Source organism: Manis javanica, chromosome 2 (genome assembly GCF_040802235.1).
Source record: "Manis javanica isolate MJ-LG chromosome 2, MJ_LKY, whole genome shotgun sequence".
In the NCBI taxonomy this organism is placed as follows: Eukaryota; Metazoa; Chordata; class Mammalia; order Pholidota; family Manidae; genus Manis; species Manis javanica.
Window position 1 is genome coordinate 11,822,735 of NC_133157.1, and position 18,714 is coordinate 11,841,448.

The following is an 18,714-nucleotide window of genomic DNA, read 5'->3' on the forward strand; positions in this document are numbered from 1 at the left end:
AGAACTGTTCCCTGCCTCCTGGCTGCTGTGCCTGTCTCCACTGCCTGATTCAGTGGGCTGGTCACACAGGGATGTTTTTGTCCCATAGCAGCCAGATATGGATCCCTGCTTTCCACAAGCATCCGGAATCCCAGTCTCCTCAGGATCTCTGCCTGTATTAATTTTCCAACCGGGTAGTCATGCGAGTCTCATGAAAATACCATGAAATGTAGGTTTGTGCTCCCAGAGCAGATCTCCGGAGCTAGGTATTCAGCAGTCCCACGCCTTCCACTCCCTCCCTGCTCCATTTGTCTTCCTCCCACCAGTGAGCTGGGGTTGGGGAGGGGCTTGGGTCCTGGGGAGCCACAGCTCTGGTACGTTACCCCGTTCTCTGAGGTCTGCCCTTTTCTCCAGGTGTGTGCAGTCTGGCGCCGTCCTCTTTCCTTTTGCTCTCTCAGGATTAGTTGCACCAATTAAATTTTCTAATTGTATCCAGTTTTAGGAGGAAGCCTCTGTCTCTCCTCTCATGCCGCCATCTTTAATCCCATCTCTGTTAGCATAGTTTTAGTCACTGTTTATGAATTTGTTATTTAATCATTCAGGAAACCAAAGGAGAACAAAGAAATAAAAATATAATAATACTGTCTTTACATTTACCTGTGTAGCAGTGTTTGCCACTGATCACGATGTCATATGGCCTAGAGTTACCTAATAGCATATTTTCATTTCTGCCTGAAGGACTCCCTAGATGAATATATTGAAGTATGTAAACACATGTGAGAACTATAAATATTGAGAATGTGTATGCTATAATTACAGTTTCAGAAGGGGAATCACAAAAGAGTACTTATTGTTGTATGCTTTATGTAAGGGTCAAAAACACCCACACTGGTCAGGGATGTCAGAGACCAGGTAATGACAATAATCTAATTAACACATGGTTTAATGTGTCACATATTTGACATCAAGTCTTAGGGAAGCTGCTTACTTGATCTCTTAGCCTTAGTTTGCTCTGCTGAAAAATTGGAAGATAATTAGAATCTTACAAGGGACTTTTTATTACTATTAAGCAAAATACACATTTGAATGATTAGTTAATGCCATTAATGACTCACACCACTCCACAGATGAAAGATTTTAATAACTTCCTATGAATTCTTCACATATGAAATAAATGAAGTTTGCTTGTATCAAGAAAATCTGTGTGTTTACTGCCAAGAGTACAGGATGATGACTGCCTTGTGGGTATATAGAGCCTCATTGAGGAAAATGAGGGAGATAAAATTTCTTAAATCCCTGGGACGTGGACTCACAGACTCATAAACTTGCTGTGAACATCACAGGAGGAGTTGGAATTTCACTGAGGAAATATATACAGGATTTAAAGAGCAGGTAGGGAAAAATAGTCTGATGAAGAAGGTGGGAAGAGGACACAGAGAGTGAGACTGAGAGAAGGTTGGTATCAGTGATGAGATGTCCAACATTTAAGAAGACCTATTTTACAAGCCCCATGCGTGCCCATGACAGTGGGATTGATTTCATCCTTGGGGTGTCCTTGGTTCTGAAAATTTTCTGAAGAGCACATTTCATATCGTTATTCCTCAGGCTGTAGATAAAGGGGTTCAGCATGGGGGTGACAGTCATATACAACACTGAGGCAATGACGTCCTTCTCTTTGAACTTGCTAGAGGAGGAGAAAAAGTAAACACCTGCAATCGTCCCATAGTATAAAAAAACAACGAAGAGGTGGGAGCCACATGTAGACAAGGCTTTAGAGATTCTTTTGAGGGAGGGGACCTTCAGGATGATGACTGCCATGCGGGTATAAGAGCCCAGGATCCCACTCACCGACATGAGGAAAACCAGTCCACCTTCAGCAAAGAGAAGCTGTTCGTTGAGGGAGGTGTCTGAGCAGGAGGACTTTAGCACAACAGCAAGATCACAAAAGAAGTGGGGAATGATCGTCCCTGCACAGAAGGACAGCTGGTTCACAAGGAGGGTGTGCAGGAAGGCCTGGGCACAGGAGGAGAGCCAACACCCAACCACAAGGAGGATACACACCTCGTCCCTCATGATGCTGATGTAGTGCAGAGGGTGACAGATGGCCACATACCTGTCATACGCCATCACTGTGAAGAGAAAGCTATCAAGGGAACCAAACAATGCAATGAAAAACACCTGCAAAATGCACCCAGAATATGTGATAGATTGGCATTGTGTCTGCATGTTCATCAGCATCTTTGGGACAGTGATGGATGCAAAGGAGATGTCAGTGAGGGCCAGGTGGCTGAGGAAGAAGTACATGGGGGTGTGGAGGCGCGAGTCCAGCCTGACGAGCAGGATGATGAGCAGGTTCCCCAGCACCGTGGTCAGGTACATGCCCAGGAACAGGGCGAAGAACATGCCCTGCTGCTCCGGGGGGATGGGGAGCCCCAGGAGGAGGAACTCGGACATGCTGCTGTGGTTCTCAGGCCTCATGCTGAGCTGTTACCTGCTGGGGATAAGGGAGGAGAGGAATATCCTAAACGAAGATGCAGATACATTCAACACTGTAATTTTATGAGAAAACAAAGACTTTCTAAATATGTTCTAGTTATTTCTAACTGTATTGTGTGTCACACCTATAGATGCCTACATCTGCACTCCATCCAAGACGGGCTCCAGAAAAACATTACACCCTAAATAGACAATAAGACTGTATTACACGGGTTATTCAGTATGCCATTCAACCTTTATGTATTTAATTTTTGGTTTGTTGAGGTATGTGTTTATTTAATTTTTAATTAAAATAGAGTTCATATTCAATATTATGTTGGTTTGTGATGTACAGCATAATAATTTCACAATTATGCCATCATCAAATGCTCACCATGCCACATGTAATTGCATTCTGTCAGCATAGAAGGAAGTTACAGTAGTATTATTGGTTAATTTCCCTTGCTGTACTTCCATCCATGGGACTCATTTAATTTATAATTTGAAGTTTGTACATCTTTATTTACTTCAGCCATTTTCTCCGTCTGCCACCTCCCTAACCTATGACAACCAGCAATATGTTCTTTATGTTTATGCTTCTATTTCTGCCATTTCATTTGTTCGTTTGTTTTGTCTTTTAGATTCCACATATGAGTGAAATAATACAGTTGTGTTTCTCTCTCTGCGTTATTTCACTTAGCATAACACCCTTTACGTCCACCCATGTTGTGAGAAATGGCAAGATTCATTCTTTTTTATGTCTGAATAATATTACATTGTAGATTTACCATCTCTTCTTTATCCATTCACCTAATGATGGACACTTAAGTTGCTACCACATCTTGGAGATTTTAAATCATGCAATAAAAAAAGGGTGTGTATATTTTTTAATGAGAGATTTTGTTTTCTTCAAGGCAAATTCCCAGAAGTACAATTGTTGAGTCTTACTCAACCATTATTTGTTCATTATTGAGTCTGAATTCAACCCTCTACCATGGACTGACAATGCACAGTGAACAAGAAAATCAAGGTGCCCTAACTTATATGAGTATATTTTTATGAGCATACTCAGGTAATTTATGACACCAAGACAGGGAAAACCTCTCTTGTTCACCACAGGAGAAATAGTAGATATGTCCTAACAAACTAATGTCATTTGTTTGTGCCTTAACGTGATGTGAGGCTCCAGAGGAGAGGTGGTTTTGGGGAACTGTCACATTCCTCCTGCAACCTGACTAATCCTTTGGGCCAGAACTGTAAACTTGTTGGCACTCTAGGAATGGGTGGTCATTTAGAGACCCTTGATGCCAGAATGACACCCCGGGTGAAATAGCCCACAAAGTATGTTCTACAATAATGACAAACATTTTGGGAATAAAACTATGTTGTGGGCACTATGCTAAGGGCTTTACATACATTTCCTGATGAAATCCAACGTCAGACTTCCATTACTACCTAAACCCTTCAGTGCTGCACAAAGAATTAGTGTTCTTTTTCACTTAGTAGAAAACTGAAATATAAATTCCACAGATATAAACAGTATCTGTTACTGATGGAACACACACTTGCACACACACACATGCATACATATATATATATAGATAGGGATATTTGTATGTGCATATATAAGATAACTATGAGATATATACACATACATCGGATATATATGTATATATCCCCATATTTATATAGATTTAGTTGTAGTTATGTAGATTATTCCATATATATACAATAACAGCTCTGTATATAAAAAAGAAATTTTCTGTCTATATGATCAAATATTGGTACTGTCTTTAGTTCAATCTAACGTTATTGTGAGATCAGAACCCAGCCCTTATCATGGGACTTCCCCACTTCTCTAGTTCTGAGCACCTAACACCCTGTGTTATCTTAGGGATACAAGAAACCTGAAGCCCAGAATCTGCTTAACGCTTTGTCTAGGTAACTCCTTCATTCATATCTGTATATTTTCCAATTGAAAAAAGGCTCTCACATGCATGAACTTGTATGCTAGCCATAGATGTCTATGAGGGCCTGTAGGCTTCCTTTCTATAGACATGTAACCTGAGGCCACAGGGATCAGTGACCTTCCCAAGGTCTCACTGCCACTTGGTGCGGCTCCTGCCCTCAAACTTCCCCCAGCACGGTGCCTAACTATCTTTGCCTGGGATGGTAAGTGCACATAAAGGGTTAGGAAACTCTGAGGGCTCAGTCACACACAGTATAACAGTGACGGCAGGTCCTTTTCAGGAAGGACTGCCGGGGCATTGGTTATCTCAGCTGGTGGTTCCCCACAAAGGAGGGTGCACAGGAAATACAGAAGATCATAGATGCAAGTCAGAAGCCCAAACCGTGCAATATCAGACACTCACACACACATTGCTGAGTTGAGAATTTCATTCACCTCTGTCCGATTCCCATTCTAAGGAAAGGAATGCCAGTATGTGCCTCATTCCTAAACACTCATGCATACAAGTCATAAATCACAGGACAAGCTAAAACATGCAGAATATGCAATAATATGTGACCCACAAATATGCTCACAATGCAGCACTGACACTCAAGCACCACACATCTTCTAAAACACACAACCCACACACCACATATACATAACTCATTACCATATATACATGTCACCAAAAATGCACAAGGCCACATACAAGAAACCCGGTCCAACAACACACTTACACACCCATCACACACCCACTACAACAAGCACCACACATTAAGAGGCAGATAAGTTGGGGTGCATGTGCTAAAACAGAACCTGAATTGGATCTACATCAGAAAAAGGATCAGGCTATAGTCAGATATATAACATACACACACACACACAGGCTACTGTCCAAACATACATAATAATGCATGCACACACCCACACTCATGAACACAGATATTCATATGCTCACCCTCAAGCACAAAGGCAGATCCATTGCCAAGTGCACATGTCCAGCATTCTGACCTGTTCCACTCGTCTTTGTATTTAGACACCTCTTGCAGACGGTGGCCCAAATCCTCAGCATCTCTTCACAGGAAAGAAGGATCCATTATGGGTTAATTGGCCAATCTCTTACCACCAGTTTGGGAGAAGGTGTCCAGGGAGAGCTGAAGCCACAGGGAACAGTGTCCCTAAGAGCAGGGATGTTTTGGACCCTTACTTCCAGGGCACGGTTCCAAGCTCAAACTTTTCTTGGCTAGGTTCCTGCGGAAACTCAGATATTTAAATTTAACTTTTAAATGATTTCATACTTAGAAAAGTGGTAAAGATGATAATATGAATTCCTACACCACCTTCACTGACACACCATGAAGGGTAATATTTTACTAATTTTTATTATGTGTGTATGGCAGGGGGGTTGGGTTAGATATTCAGGTGGTAGGTCTTTGGTAAGAATACCCCAGTGCATATTATCAAAAGGCACTTTTGGTTCAGTCATCAGCAGCTCTCCAGACTTCACACAGGAAGAGAATTTAAGAAAAACTTGTTTCCTAATACATAGAACTCCTGGGGAGAGTTGAGTGGTGCAAGAGGTCCAAGCGGGTTTGGTAAAACGGAGTTGTTTGGGGACTCTGAGGTGATTAAGGGAGGCCTGGGGGAACGTTTCTCCTGGAGAAACACATCATGTACTGTGGTATCTGAGCAACTTTGCCTGTGTTCCTTATCTACATGTAGCAAAAGGCACCCCAAGGGAAAAAATGCCCCTTGACCGGCCAGCAGAACACCTGAGGCCAGGGGTCATCAGCAACCATAGCTGCCACAGAGCCCTGCCTCTCACTCCGGGCTTTCAGGGTGGTGGCTGCTTGGATGACATATATGGATATTATTTTGCACATTTCCTGATTGGCATCAATGATTTCATTTTATTGTGTAATGTGGTGGCCTCCGTAGAGGCAAATGGAATGGTTGAGTTCAATGAGGGTTTGCTGGTGAGCATAAGGTTGGTGAGCTTTCAGAAGTACCATGCATTCCTGGTCACTATGAGCATTGTCTAGAACTCAAAAAGGAATGAGGAGTGTTTTCTGGGGCCTGGTAGTGTACCTTGGGCAGTGGCATGAATGATGGGGTGGGTATAATGCTGGTGTAGACATCTGCCAAGGTCAAGGTATTCCTAAATGGCATCAATGTCAGTTTGGCATCAATGAACTAAGGAATTCATCCCATGACACTGTGGAATCCCCATGGGATGTCACCCCAGTGATTAGACAGCCAGTGATGTGTCTCCTCACATGGTAGTTCAGGATGGTTACCATGAGGGCCAGGGCAGACGTGAGGGAATGCTCTCTGCGCAGTCCTAGACAGATGGGCAGATTCTCCTCTACCACATGATGTTTCATAGGCTTATTGAGCCAAATGAAAGGAATGGAAAATAGATTATGATCGCTGGAAGGTTTGGACTGGTGTCTATAAGTATATGTTTATATTAACCACTTTAGGCACAAGATTGAGCCTAAGTAGTCTGAATCATTGTGTGGACAAGGCATATGTGATATTAGTTTGTATGTCTGATATATGAGAGGCAAGGACTTCTCAGAATTTTGCACCCAAAAAATCAACCCTGAGTGAGAAATCATTGTGACCATTGGTAAGACCAGAAGGCTACACCATTGGCAATGGCCAACAGCTAAAGATCTGTAATGGAGCCAATTGCTGCCTATGGCATCCTCAACTGATAAGATGTTTGCATGAGCTTGGACCAATTTTACTGAAACTTGAGGACATCCAAGTTGAATGATGAAAACAAGCACCCCTCCATCAGCCTTAATCAGTGTGTTGGTAGCACTCTGTTCAGAAAACATATGAACTTGCTTTGCAATTCATTTTGTTGAACCCAGAGGCTCCCCAGGAATCTCAGAGATCAAGGAGAGGAGTGGATTCTGTCGCACTGCCACACCAGAAATGATTTTTGTCCAGGGAGGTGGCCTCATAGAAGGGAGATATCTCAGAGGCTCAGGTTTGCTCTATCCTGTGGTTGCCATCACCATCTAACAGAGTACATGTCACGTCTGTGTTGAGCTTGAAGTGTGCTTCATCCATGAGAAGAACACAGTGGGTATATGTGTGCAGAGTATCTCATGTTCAGATATTTTGTGAATCTCTGTTTCAGTGAGAGCCCTGTTTGCAGCCAGCAATGGTTGCTTTAACGGTGTGCAGCATGGGGCCTTAGGAGACAATGTTCTAAATGAAAATCCCACCCACCTGCAACTTTAAGCCATTGTGGGTGGTCTTTAAACATTAAAGAACAAACTAGGTCATGTCCTGAGCTTTAGTAGTAAAGGGCTCTCCAGGAAGCACTAAGGGAAGTGTTTTTATCATGACCATCTTCCGTAACCCCCGTGCCTTATAGGTAATGGACCCCATTCCAAGTGGGCTGATTACTGGTGATTATATGTAAATAGGTCTGAGTAGTATTTCCAGATGGGAAATATGCTTCCTGCAGAAGCCAATGAGCTCTAACAGATGTTAACCTGCTTGAGGGCTGACAAAGTTCGGAGTAGTCTTTAAACTCTATCAGATATGCAGTGTCCCTCAGTGGATCAGGTGGTGCTTAAGAATTTAACTGGAGTGGCAGGTCCTCGATCTTTTGCTGAAGAATATGCAATCCCCACTAGGAAATGCTGTAGCAAGTGTTTGAGTAGCTTTTGTGTGTCTAGTCAATCTCTTGCTAAGGGGAAATCACATAATTAGGAAGCTGACTCCAGAGTCACCAATAGCAGGTCTTTTGAGAGGGTCCTCTAGTGGGGAATGCTAGCCCTGGATACTGTGAAAGAGGGGTTTGAGTAGGTAGTAGGCTCTGTGACTTTTGTAAGTGATGACCCTGGTGTCAGGTGCTTCTCAGAGCAGCCAATAATTGTAGATCATCAAGTGACTCTCTAATGGTAGTCACTTAAATAATTAAAGGAAGCCGTGAATCCTTAGAATTTGCTGGTGTTGTGTGGTTAAAAAAGAATGTAGCATAAGAAGTGAAACAGAAACCTCCTCCAAATACCCAATGTAACATGAAAGTAGAGGAAATACAACTAATCCTGAATAGCAACTAGGAAGAAGACTGCAATGGATGGCCTATGTCTGGGTAAAAGAGAAGACCTCAGAGAAGTGGATAAAGTCACAAATCCATGATCCGGTGGGAACCAAGCCCTCCCTCCACCCCAGCTCACCAGTGGGAGGAAGAGAAATGGAGTGGGGAGGGAGTAGAAGCCCAGCACTGCTAAATATCTACGCCTGCTGTTGTTAAACACCTGGACACCTTCTCTGGGAGCACAAACCCACATTACATGGTGCTCTTGAGATTAAAGTGATTGGAAAGCAAAGATAGGCAGAATACGCAGAGACTGAGATTCCAGCCGCTGTGGACAACAGGTATCCACATCTGCCACTCCAGGACAATAGAAAGGCAGGCACAATGAAAGACTTCCCAATAGTGAGAGGGCTGATAAAGGGGCAAGGATTTCACAGAGCATGCTGTCTAAGAGAGAGGACAGGTGAACAAAATCATCCCGGCACACTAAGCCCAGCATGTTGGGAACATTCAGGAGCATCACATACTCCATCCCCCTGGCTGGCAACACAGCACTGAGGCCCCCCCACTGCAGTACTCAGCCTGCTGCTTCTTCCTCCTGGCCGGCACCAGTTGGCAAACCTGCTCCCCTGGCCATCATGACAGGCTAGCTGGAGGGCGTCCCTGCCTTTGGCAGCTACAAGGGAATAATGCAGAGGCTGCTCCCTGCATGGTGAGCACATTCGCCTCTCAGTGGAGGCAAGCACTGCAGCTCGTCAGCAGAAAAAGTTCGTTCCACATGGCAGGCACTGGTGCTGCATGCTTGTGACCGCTGCCATTGCTCCAGGGGCTGGAGAGCTCCAGAGAGTAGATCTTCTGGGCATTATGGAGTGCTGTGTACACAAGTTATTATTCCATAGTAATCATTAGAAATATGAAATGGGAAAAGAAACTGGTGCAAACCAAAATCCCTCAAACACCTGAAAGAGGGTGACGTGATACTGAAACCACCAATTTTCTTGATAAAGACTTCAAAATAAAATTCATAAACATGGTCACAGAGCTACAGGAAAATATTGAAGACCTCTGTGAAGACTTCAAGAAAGAGATAAAAACTTGGAAAATACAGTAATGGAAATGAAATATACAGTAGAGGGATTTTAATGTAGAATACATGAGGTAGAGGACATAGTAAATGAAATAGAAATAATAAAAGAGGAATACAAAGAAACTGTGGCACAGAGAGGAAAACAGATCTCTAGGAATGAAACAATATAAAGAGACTGTGTGACCAATCCAAATGGAACAATATCCACATTATAGGCATACCAGAAGAAGAGAAAGATAAACAGATAGAAAGTCTCTTTGAGGAAATAATTGCTGAAAACTTCCCCAATCTGGGGAAGAAAGTCTCTCAGGCCTTGGAAATACACAGATCTGCCAACACAGAGGACTCAAGAAGACAACACCAAGACATATAATAATTAAAATGGTAACAATCAAAGAGAGACATATAGTATCAAAAGCAGCTAGAAAGAGAAAAAATATCATATACAAAGGAAAACCCATCAGGCTATCATCATACTTCCCAGCAGAAACCTTATAGGCCAGAAGGAAGTGGCATGATATATTTAATGCAGCAAAACAGAAGGACCTCGAAACAAGAATGCTCTACTTGGCAAGATTAGCTTTGAAATTTAAAGCAGGGATTAAAATTTTCCAGATAAGTAGAAGTTGAGGGAATTTACCTCCTACAAACTGTTTCTACAGTGTATTTTGGAGGAATTGCTAAAGGTAGAATTTTTCCTTAGCCTAAGTAGCTGTAACCAGAGAAAATAAAACCACAGTAAAGGAAGTAGACCAATTAATTACTAAGCAAATGCAAAATTAAATCCACTACCCACAAAGTCAGTCAAGGAATAGATAAAAGAGTATAGAATATAATTCCTAATATATAAAGAGTGGGGGAGGAAGAAAAAGAAGGAAAGAAAAAAGGAGAACCTTTATATAGTGTTTGAATTGCATAATAAGCAAGTTAAGTTAGACTGTTAGATAATAATGGGCTGCCCTTAAACCTTTCATAACCATGAATATAAAGCCTACAATGGCAATACATACATATCTATCAAAAATCATGCTAAATATAAATGGACTGAATGCACCAATCAAAAGACATAGAGTTACAGAATGGATGAAAACATAAGACCCATCTATTTGCTGCCTACAAGACACTCACTTGGAACCCAGAGACATACACAGACTAAAAGTGATGGGGTGGAGAGAGGTATTTCATGAAAATAGTAGGTAGAAAAAAGTAGAGGTTATAGTATTTGTATCAGACAAAATAGACTTCAATACAAAGAAAATAACAGGACACAAAGAAGGAGAATATACAATGATAAAGGGGTCAGTTGTAGAGGGGTTATAAGCATAATAAATAGCTATGCCCTAGCATATGACCACCTAGTTTTGTGAAACAAATACTAACGTAATTAAAGGTGGAAATAGAATGCAATGCATTCATTTAAGAAGATTTCAACACACCACTCACTCCAAAGGACAGATTCACCACACAGAAAATAAGTAAGGAGACAGAAGCACTGAACAACACATTAGAACAAATGGCCCTAACAAACATGTATAGAACACTCCACCTAAAAGCAGCAAGATACACATTCTTCTCAAGTGCACCAAGAACATTTTCCAGAATAGATCAGATACTAGAAAACAAAAACAGCCTCAGGTAATTCAGAAGGATTGAAATTGTACAAACCAGCTTCTCAGACCACAAAGGTATGAAACTAGAAATAAATTATGCAAAGAAAACAAAAGGGCTCACAAACACATGGAGGCTTAACAAAACAAAATCATCTTAAATAATCAATTGATCAATGACCAAATAAAAACAGAAATCAAGCAACATATGGAGACAAATGAAAACAACAGGTCAACACCCCAAAATCTGTGGGATTTATAATCCCAAATGAACAGTTTAAGCTCATAATTAATGAAACTAGAAAAGAAGACCAATGAGGCACAAAGTACATAGGAGAAAGGATATAATAAGGATCAGAGAAGAAATAAATAAAATTGGGAAGAATAAAACAATAGAAAAAATCAATGAAACCAAGAGCTGGTTCTTTGAGAAAATAAACAAAATAGATAAACCCCTAGACAGACTTATTAGGAGAAAAAGAGAATCTACACACATAAACAGAATCAGAAATGAGAAAGGAAAAACCATGACAGACACCACAGAAATACAAAGAATTATTAGAGAATCCTATGAAAATCTATATGCTAACAAACTGTATAACCTAGAAGGATGGGCAGCTTTCTAGAAACATACAACCTTCCAAGACTGACCAAGGAAGAAACAGAAAATCTAAACAGACCAAGTACCAGCAACGAAATTGAACTGATAGTCAAAAACCTACACAAGAACAAAACTCCCAGGCCAGATGGATTCATTGCTGAATTTTATCAGACATTTAGAGAAGACCTAATACCCATTCTCCTTAAAGTTTTCCAAAAAATAGAAGAGGAGGGAATACTTCCAAACTCATTCTATGAAGTCAGCATCACTCTAATACCAAAACCAGGCAAAGACACCACAGAAAAGAAAATTACAGACCAATGTCCCTGATAAACATAGATGCAAAAATCCTCAACAAAATATTAGCAAACCAAATTCAAAAATCCATCAAGAGGATCATACACCATGATGAAGTGGGATTGATCCCAGTGATGCAAGGATGGTACAACATTCGAAAATCCATCAACGTCATCTACCATATCAACAAAAAGAAGGACAAAAACCACATGATCATCTCCATCGATGTTGAAAAAACATTCGACAAAATTCAACATTCATTCATGATAAAAACTCTCAACAAAATGAGTATAGAGGTCAACTACCTCAACATAATAAAGGTCATATGTTACAAACCCACAGCCAACATCATACTTAACAGCAAGAAGCTGAAAGCTTTTCCCGTAAGATTGGGAGCAAGGCAAGGATGCCCACCCTCCCTGCTTTTATTTAACATAGTACTGGAGGTCCTCGCCATGGCAGTCAGACAACACAAAGGAACAAAAGACATCCAGATTGGTAAGGAAGAAGTCAAACTATCACTATTTGGAGATGACATGATATTGTACATAGACAACCCTAAAGAATCCACTCCAAAACTACTAGAACTAATATCTGAATTCAGCAAAGTTGCAGGATACAAAAATACACAGAAAACTGTTGCATTCCTATACAGTAATGATGAACTAGCAGAAAGAGAAATCAGGAAAACAATTCCACTCACAATTGCATCAAAAAGAATAAAACACCTAGGAATAAACCTAACCAAGGAAGTGAAAGACCTATACCATGATAACTAAAAGACACTCTTAAGAGAAATTAAAGAAGTCCCTAACAAATGGAATTTCATCCCATGCTCTTGGCTAGGAAGAACTAATATTGTCAAAATGGCCATCCTGCCTGAAGCAATCTTAACCCAAACATATATGGTCAATTAATATATAATAAAGGAGCCATGGATATGCAATGGGGAAATGACAGCCTCTTCAACAGCTGGTGTTGGTAAAAGTGGAAAGCTACATGTTTGAGAATGAAACTGGATAATTGTCGAACCCCATACACAAAAGTAAATTAGAAATGGATGAAAAAGTGTGATCCTACATATCTCCATGCCCCCACCCGATATTGTTGTCATGTCTAACATCTTTATACATTGTGTGCCTGTTAGCATAGTTTTATATTTACTGTTTATGATATTGTTTCTTAATCATATTGGAAACAGAAGAACTTACAAACAAAAATAGAGTACTACTGTAAACAATCCAAATTGGTAAAGAAGAAGTTAAATTGTCACTATTTGCAGATGACATGATATTGTACATAAAAAACCCTAAAGACTTCACTCCAAAACTACTAGAACTGATATTGGAATACAGCAAAGTTGCAGGATACAAAATTAACACACAGAAATCTGTGGCTTTCCTATACACTAACAATTAACTAACAGAAAGAGAAATCAGGAAAACAATTCCATTCACAATTGCATCAAAAAGAATAAAATACCTAGGAATAAACCTAACCAAGGAGGTAAAAGACCTATACCCTAAAAACTATAAGACACTCTTAAGAGAAATTAAAGAGGACACGAACAAACAGAAACTCATCCCATGCTCTTGGCTAGGAAGAATTAATATAGTCAAAATGGCCACCATGCCCAAAGCAATATACAGATTTGATGCAATCCCTATCAAATTACAACAACATTCTTCAACGAACTGGAACAAATAGTTGAAAAATTCATATGGAAACACCAAAGATCCCGAATAGCCAAAGCAATCCTGAGAAGGAAGAATAAAGTGGGGGAGATCTTGCTCCCCAATTTCCAAGCTCTACTAGAAAGCCACAGTAATCAAGACAATTTGGTACTGGCACAAGAATAGAGCCACAGACCAGTGGAACAGAATAGGACTCCAGACATTAACCCAAACATATATGGTCAATTAATATACGATAAAGGAGCCATGGATATACAATTGGGAAATGACAATCTCTTCAACAGATGGTGCTGGCAAAACTGGACAGCTACATGTAAGAGAATGAAAGTGGATCACTGTCTAAACCCATACACAAAAGTAAATTCTAAATGGATCAAAGGCCTGAATGCAACTCATGAAACCATAAAACTCCTAGAAAAAAACATAGGCAAAAATCTCTTGGACATAAACATGAGCAACTTCTTTATGAACATATCTCCCCAGGCAAGGGAAACAAAAGCAAAAATGAACAAGTGGGACTATATCAAGCAGAAAACCTTCAGTACAGCAAAGGACATCATCAATAGAACAAAAAGGTACCCTACAGTATGGGAGAATATATTCATAAATGACAGATCTGATAAAGGGTTGACATCCGAAATTATAAACAGCTCATGCACCTCAACAAACAAAAAGCAAATAATCCAATTAATAAATGGGCAGAGGAGATGAACAGACAGTTCTCCAAAGAAGAAAATTCAGATGGCCAACAGACACATGCAAAGATGCTCCACATTGCTAGTCATCAGAGAAATGCAAATTAAAACCACAATGAGATATCACCTTACACAAGTAAGGATCACCACCATCCAAAAGACAAACAACAACAAATGTTGGCGAGGTTGTGGAGAAAGAGGAATCCTCCTACACTTCTGGTGGGAATGTAAATTAGTTCAACCATTGTGGAAAGTAGTATGGAGGTTCCTCAAAAAGCTCAAAATAGACATACTATTTGACCCAGGAATTCCACTTCTAGGAATTTACCCTGAGAATGCAGCAGCCCAGTTTGAAAAAGACAGATGCACCCCTATGTTTATCACAGCACTATTTACAGTAGCCAAGAAATGGAAGCAACCTAAGTGTCCATCAGTAGATGAATGGATAAAGAAGATGTGGTACATATACCCCATGGAATATTATTCAGCCATAAGAAGAAAACAAATCCTACCATTTGCAACAACATGGATGGAGCTAGAGGGTATTATGTTCAGTGAAATAAGCAAGGTGGAGAAAGACAAGTACCAAATGATTTCACTCATATGTGGAGTATAAGAACAAAGGAAAACTGAAGGAACAAAACAGCAGCAGAATCACAGAACCCAAGAATGGACTAACAGTTACCAAAGGGAAAGGTACTGGGGAGGATGGGTGGGAAGGGAGGAATAAGGGCGGGGGAAAAAGAAAGGGGGATTATGATTAGCTTGTATAATATATGGTGGTGGTCATGGGGAGGGCTGTACAACATAGATAAGACAAGTAGTGATTCTACAGCATCTTACTACGCTGATGGACAGTGACTGTAATGGGGTGTGGGGGGGACTTGGTGAAGGGGGGAGGCTAGTAAACATAATGTTCTTGAAGTAATTGTAGATTAATGATAAGAAAATTAAAAAAATACAGTAATACTAGATTTATATTTACCTGTGTAGCAGTGTTTGCCCTTGATCTTCATGATGTCATCTGACTTAGTGTTACCAAATAGTGTCTTTTCATTTCAGCCTGTGGACTCCCTGGATGAATATTTGATTGCATATACACACTTTTGAGAACAATAGACACTGAGAATGGGTTAGCTATCATAATAATCTTAAAAGGGGGAACAGAAAAGATTACTTGTCGCATGCTTTGTGTAAGGATCAAGGACACCGACAGTGGTCAGTGGGGTTGGAGACCATGTAATGACAAGAAAGTAATCTGATTAACATGTTTTCCTATTGTCTCATAGATCTGAGATCCAGTCTTACAAAGCCTACTTACTTCATTTCTCTTGGCTTTCATTTGCTGTGCTGCAAATTTGGAAAATATTATCACCTTACAATTAACTAATCATGATGATGAAACAAAATATGCATTTTAGTGATTAGTTAAAACCAGTCGTGATTGACACCACTCCACAGATGAAAGAGTTTCATAACTTCCTGTGAAATCATCACATAAGAAATAAGTGAAGCTTGGTTGTATTAAGAAAATCCTTGTAAGCTTGTGCTGCTGAAAGAACTATGCACAGAACATCATGGTAGAAAAAGATGGAGATAAGAACACTTCTTAATACCAGAAACATGGGCAGACAGACTTCCAAGCTGCAGTGAACATCACAGGAGGACTTGGAATTTCACTGTAGTAACACTAAAACACAGGATTCAGAGAGCAGGTAGGGAAAAACACAATCAGGTGAAGAAAAAGACTCGAGAAAACAGAAAATGAGACTGGGAGAAGATTGGTATCAGTGATGAGATATCCAAATTAGAACTTTTAAGGACACCTATTTTATAGTCCCCGTGAATGCCTATTACAATGGGATTGAATTAATGGCAACAAGGGCTGCCCTTGGCTCTGAATGTTTTCTGAAGAGCACGTTTCACATCATTGTTCCTCAGGCTGTAGATGAAGGGGTTCAGCATGGGGGTGACAACCGTGTACATCACAGAGGCAATGATGTCCTTACCCATTGAGTTAGCTGATGAGGGGAAGTAGTAAACACCTGCAATTGTCCCATAGTATAAAAGCACTACAGAGAGGTGGGAGCCACAGGTAGACAAGGCTTTGGAGATTCTTTTGAGGGAGGGGACCTTCAGGATGATGACTGCCATGCGGGTATATGAGCCCAGGATCATACTTAATGGCAGGATGAAGACCAATCCTCCTACAATGAGTATGAGCAGCTCATTGAGGGAGGTGTCTGAGCAGGAGGACTTGAGCACAACAGCAAGATCACAAAAGAAGTGGGGAATGGTCGTCCCTGCACAGAAGGACAGCTGGTTCACATGAAGAGTGTGCAACAAAGCCAGGGCACAGGAGGAGAGCCAGCACCCAACCACAAGGAGGATACACACCTCGTCCCTCATGATGCTGGTTTAGTGAAGAGGGTGACAGATGGCCACATGCCTGTCATACGCCATCACTGCAAGGAGAAAGCTGTCAAGGGAACCAAACAATACAAAGAAATACACCTGAGAAATGCATCCAGAATATGTGATAGATCGGCACTGACTCTGCATGTTTGTCAGCATCTTTGGGATAGTGATGGATGCAAAGGAGACGTCAGAGAGGGCCAGGTGGCTGAGGAAGAAGTACATGGGAGTGTGGAGGCGCGAGTCCAGCCTGACGAGCAGGACGATGAGCAGGTTCCCCAGCACCGTGGTCAGGTACATGCCCAGGAACAGGGCGAAGAACATGCCCTGCTGCTCTGGGGGGACAGGGAGCCCCAGGAGGAGGAACTCGGACATGCTGCTCTGGTTCTCAGGCCTCATGCTGGGCTGTTACCTGCTGGGGATAAGGGACGGAGAGGAATAAGAGAAAAAACAATGGAGATACATTCCAAGTTACAACTTTTGTGAAATCAACAACTTTTAAACTACATTCCTCTTAATTTTCCCTGCCTGTGGTTGGTGCCTCATCATGTATCCCAGTCCCTCCAGGAGTCTATGTATACATGGGAATATTAAATATGCCAAATATATGGAGCACACATGTGTGATATGTTATATGTATGTATATATCCCCATATATATACATAAATATTGAAATTTGACTACAGTGCTAAATAAAATATCTGTTTGTGTCTATGTCACTCTCTCCATGCAATTTTCTGTAAGTTAAAAGTGACCAAATATTGGTTATTTCATATAGTTTCATCTAATTTATTGAACAATTAATATTTATCTGGTAAATTACTATGACAAAGGAGTCAAGAATACACACTGGGAAAAAGGCAGTCTCTTCATAAGTGGTGTTGGGAAAACTGTACAGCTATGTACAAAAGAATAAAACTGGACCAGTTCCTTACATTATACACACGAAAATAAACTGGAAATGGTTAAAGACTTTGTACAAGATGTAAAACCAGAAAACTCTTAGCAGAAAACACAAGCAGTAAACTCTTGGGTATGTGCCACCTGGATACGTCTCCTAGAGAAGGGAAGCGAAAGGATAAACAAGTGGGACTTCATCTAACTAGCAAACTTCTGCACAGCACGAAGCCTAACTTTCTTTGCCTGGGATGGTAAGTGCACATGAAGGGTCAGGAAATCGAGGGCCTCAATCACACGCAGGTGTGTGACAGTGACAAGAGCTCCTCTTCAGGACAGATTGCTGGGGCACCGGTTGTCTCAGCTGGTGGTGCCCCACAGGGAGGGCGGATAGGACATACGGGAGATCATGGTTGCAAGTTAGAAGCGTCCAACCATGCATGCACACACACACATTGGTGACTTGAGGATCCATTCACCTGTGTCCAATGTGTCCAATTCCCTTCTAAGGGGAGGAACGTCAGTATGTGTCTCATTCGTAAACACTCACATGCATACAAGTCATAAATTACACACAAGCTAACACATGCACAATATGGAATAATGTGTCACCCACAAAAACACTCACTGCACCACTAACACACAAGCACCACACATCAGCTAAAACCCAACTCACACACCACAAATACCTAATTTATCACTATACATGCACGTCAGGGAAAACACACAAGGCCACACACAATAGAAAACACTCACAAGAAACCCAGTCCAACTCTCATGCACACCCACCACACACTCACTACAACAAGTGGCGCACACACTCCCCTCACTGAGAGGCGAGCTGTGGCCACTTATGACCCATGCCCTTCCCAGGGAGGCCATCAGTGTGGGACAGTTAAGCCTCTTCGGTCATAGTCACCATCATTAAACTACTGCCAGCATCCATGTAC

At 41.2% G+C, this 18,714-nt stretch overlaps 1 protein-coding gene and 1 pseudogene across 1 annotated transcript; both read right to left on the reverse strand.

Moving 5' to 3' along the window:
- Window positions 1–1,473: 1,473 nt before the first annotated feature.
- Window positions 1,474–2,493, reverse strand: LOC140848082 (olfactory receptor 1J4-like). The gene has a single exon (XM_073230367.1). It carries the CDS (start codon window positions 2,455–2,457, stop codon window positions 1,474–1,476), a length of 984 nt encoding a protein of 327 aa, XP_073086468.1. The 5' UTR covers window positions 2,458–2,493.
- Window positions 2,494–15,745: 13,252 nt separating this feature from the next.
- LOC140846864 (olfactory receptor 1J4-like) lies at window positions 15,746–17,560 on the reverse strand (annotated as a pseudogene).
- Window positions 17,561–18,714: the final 1,154 nt, after the last annotated feature.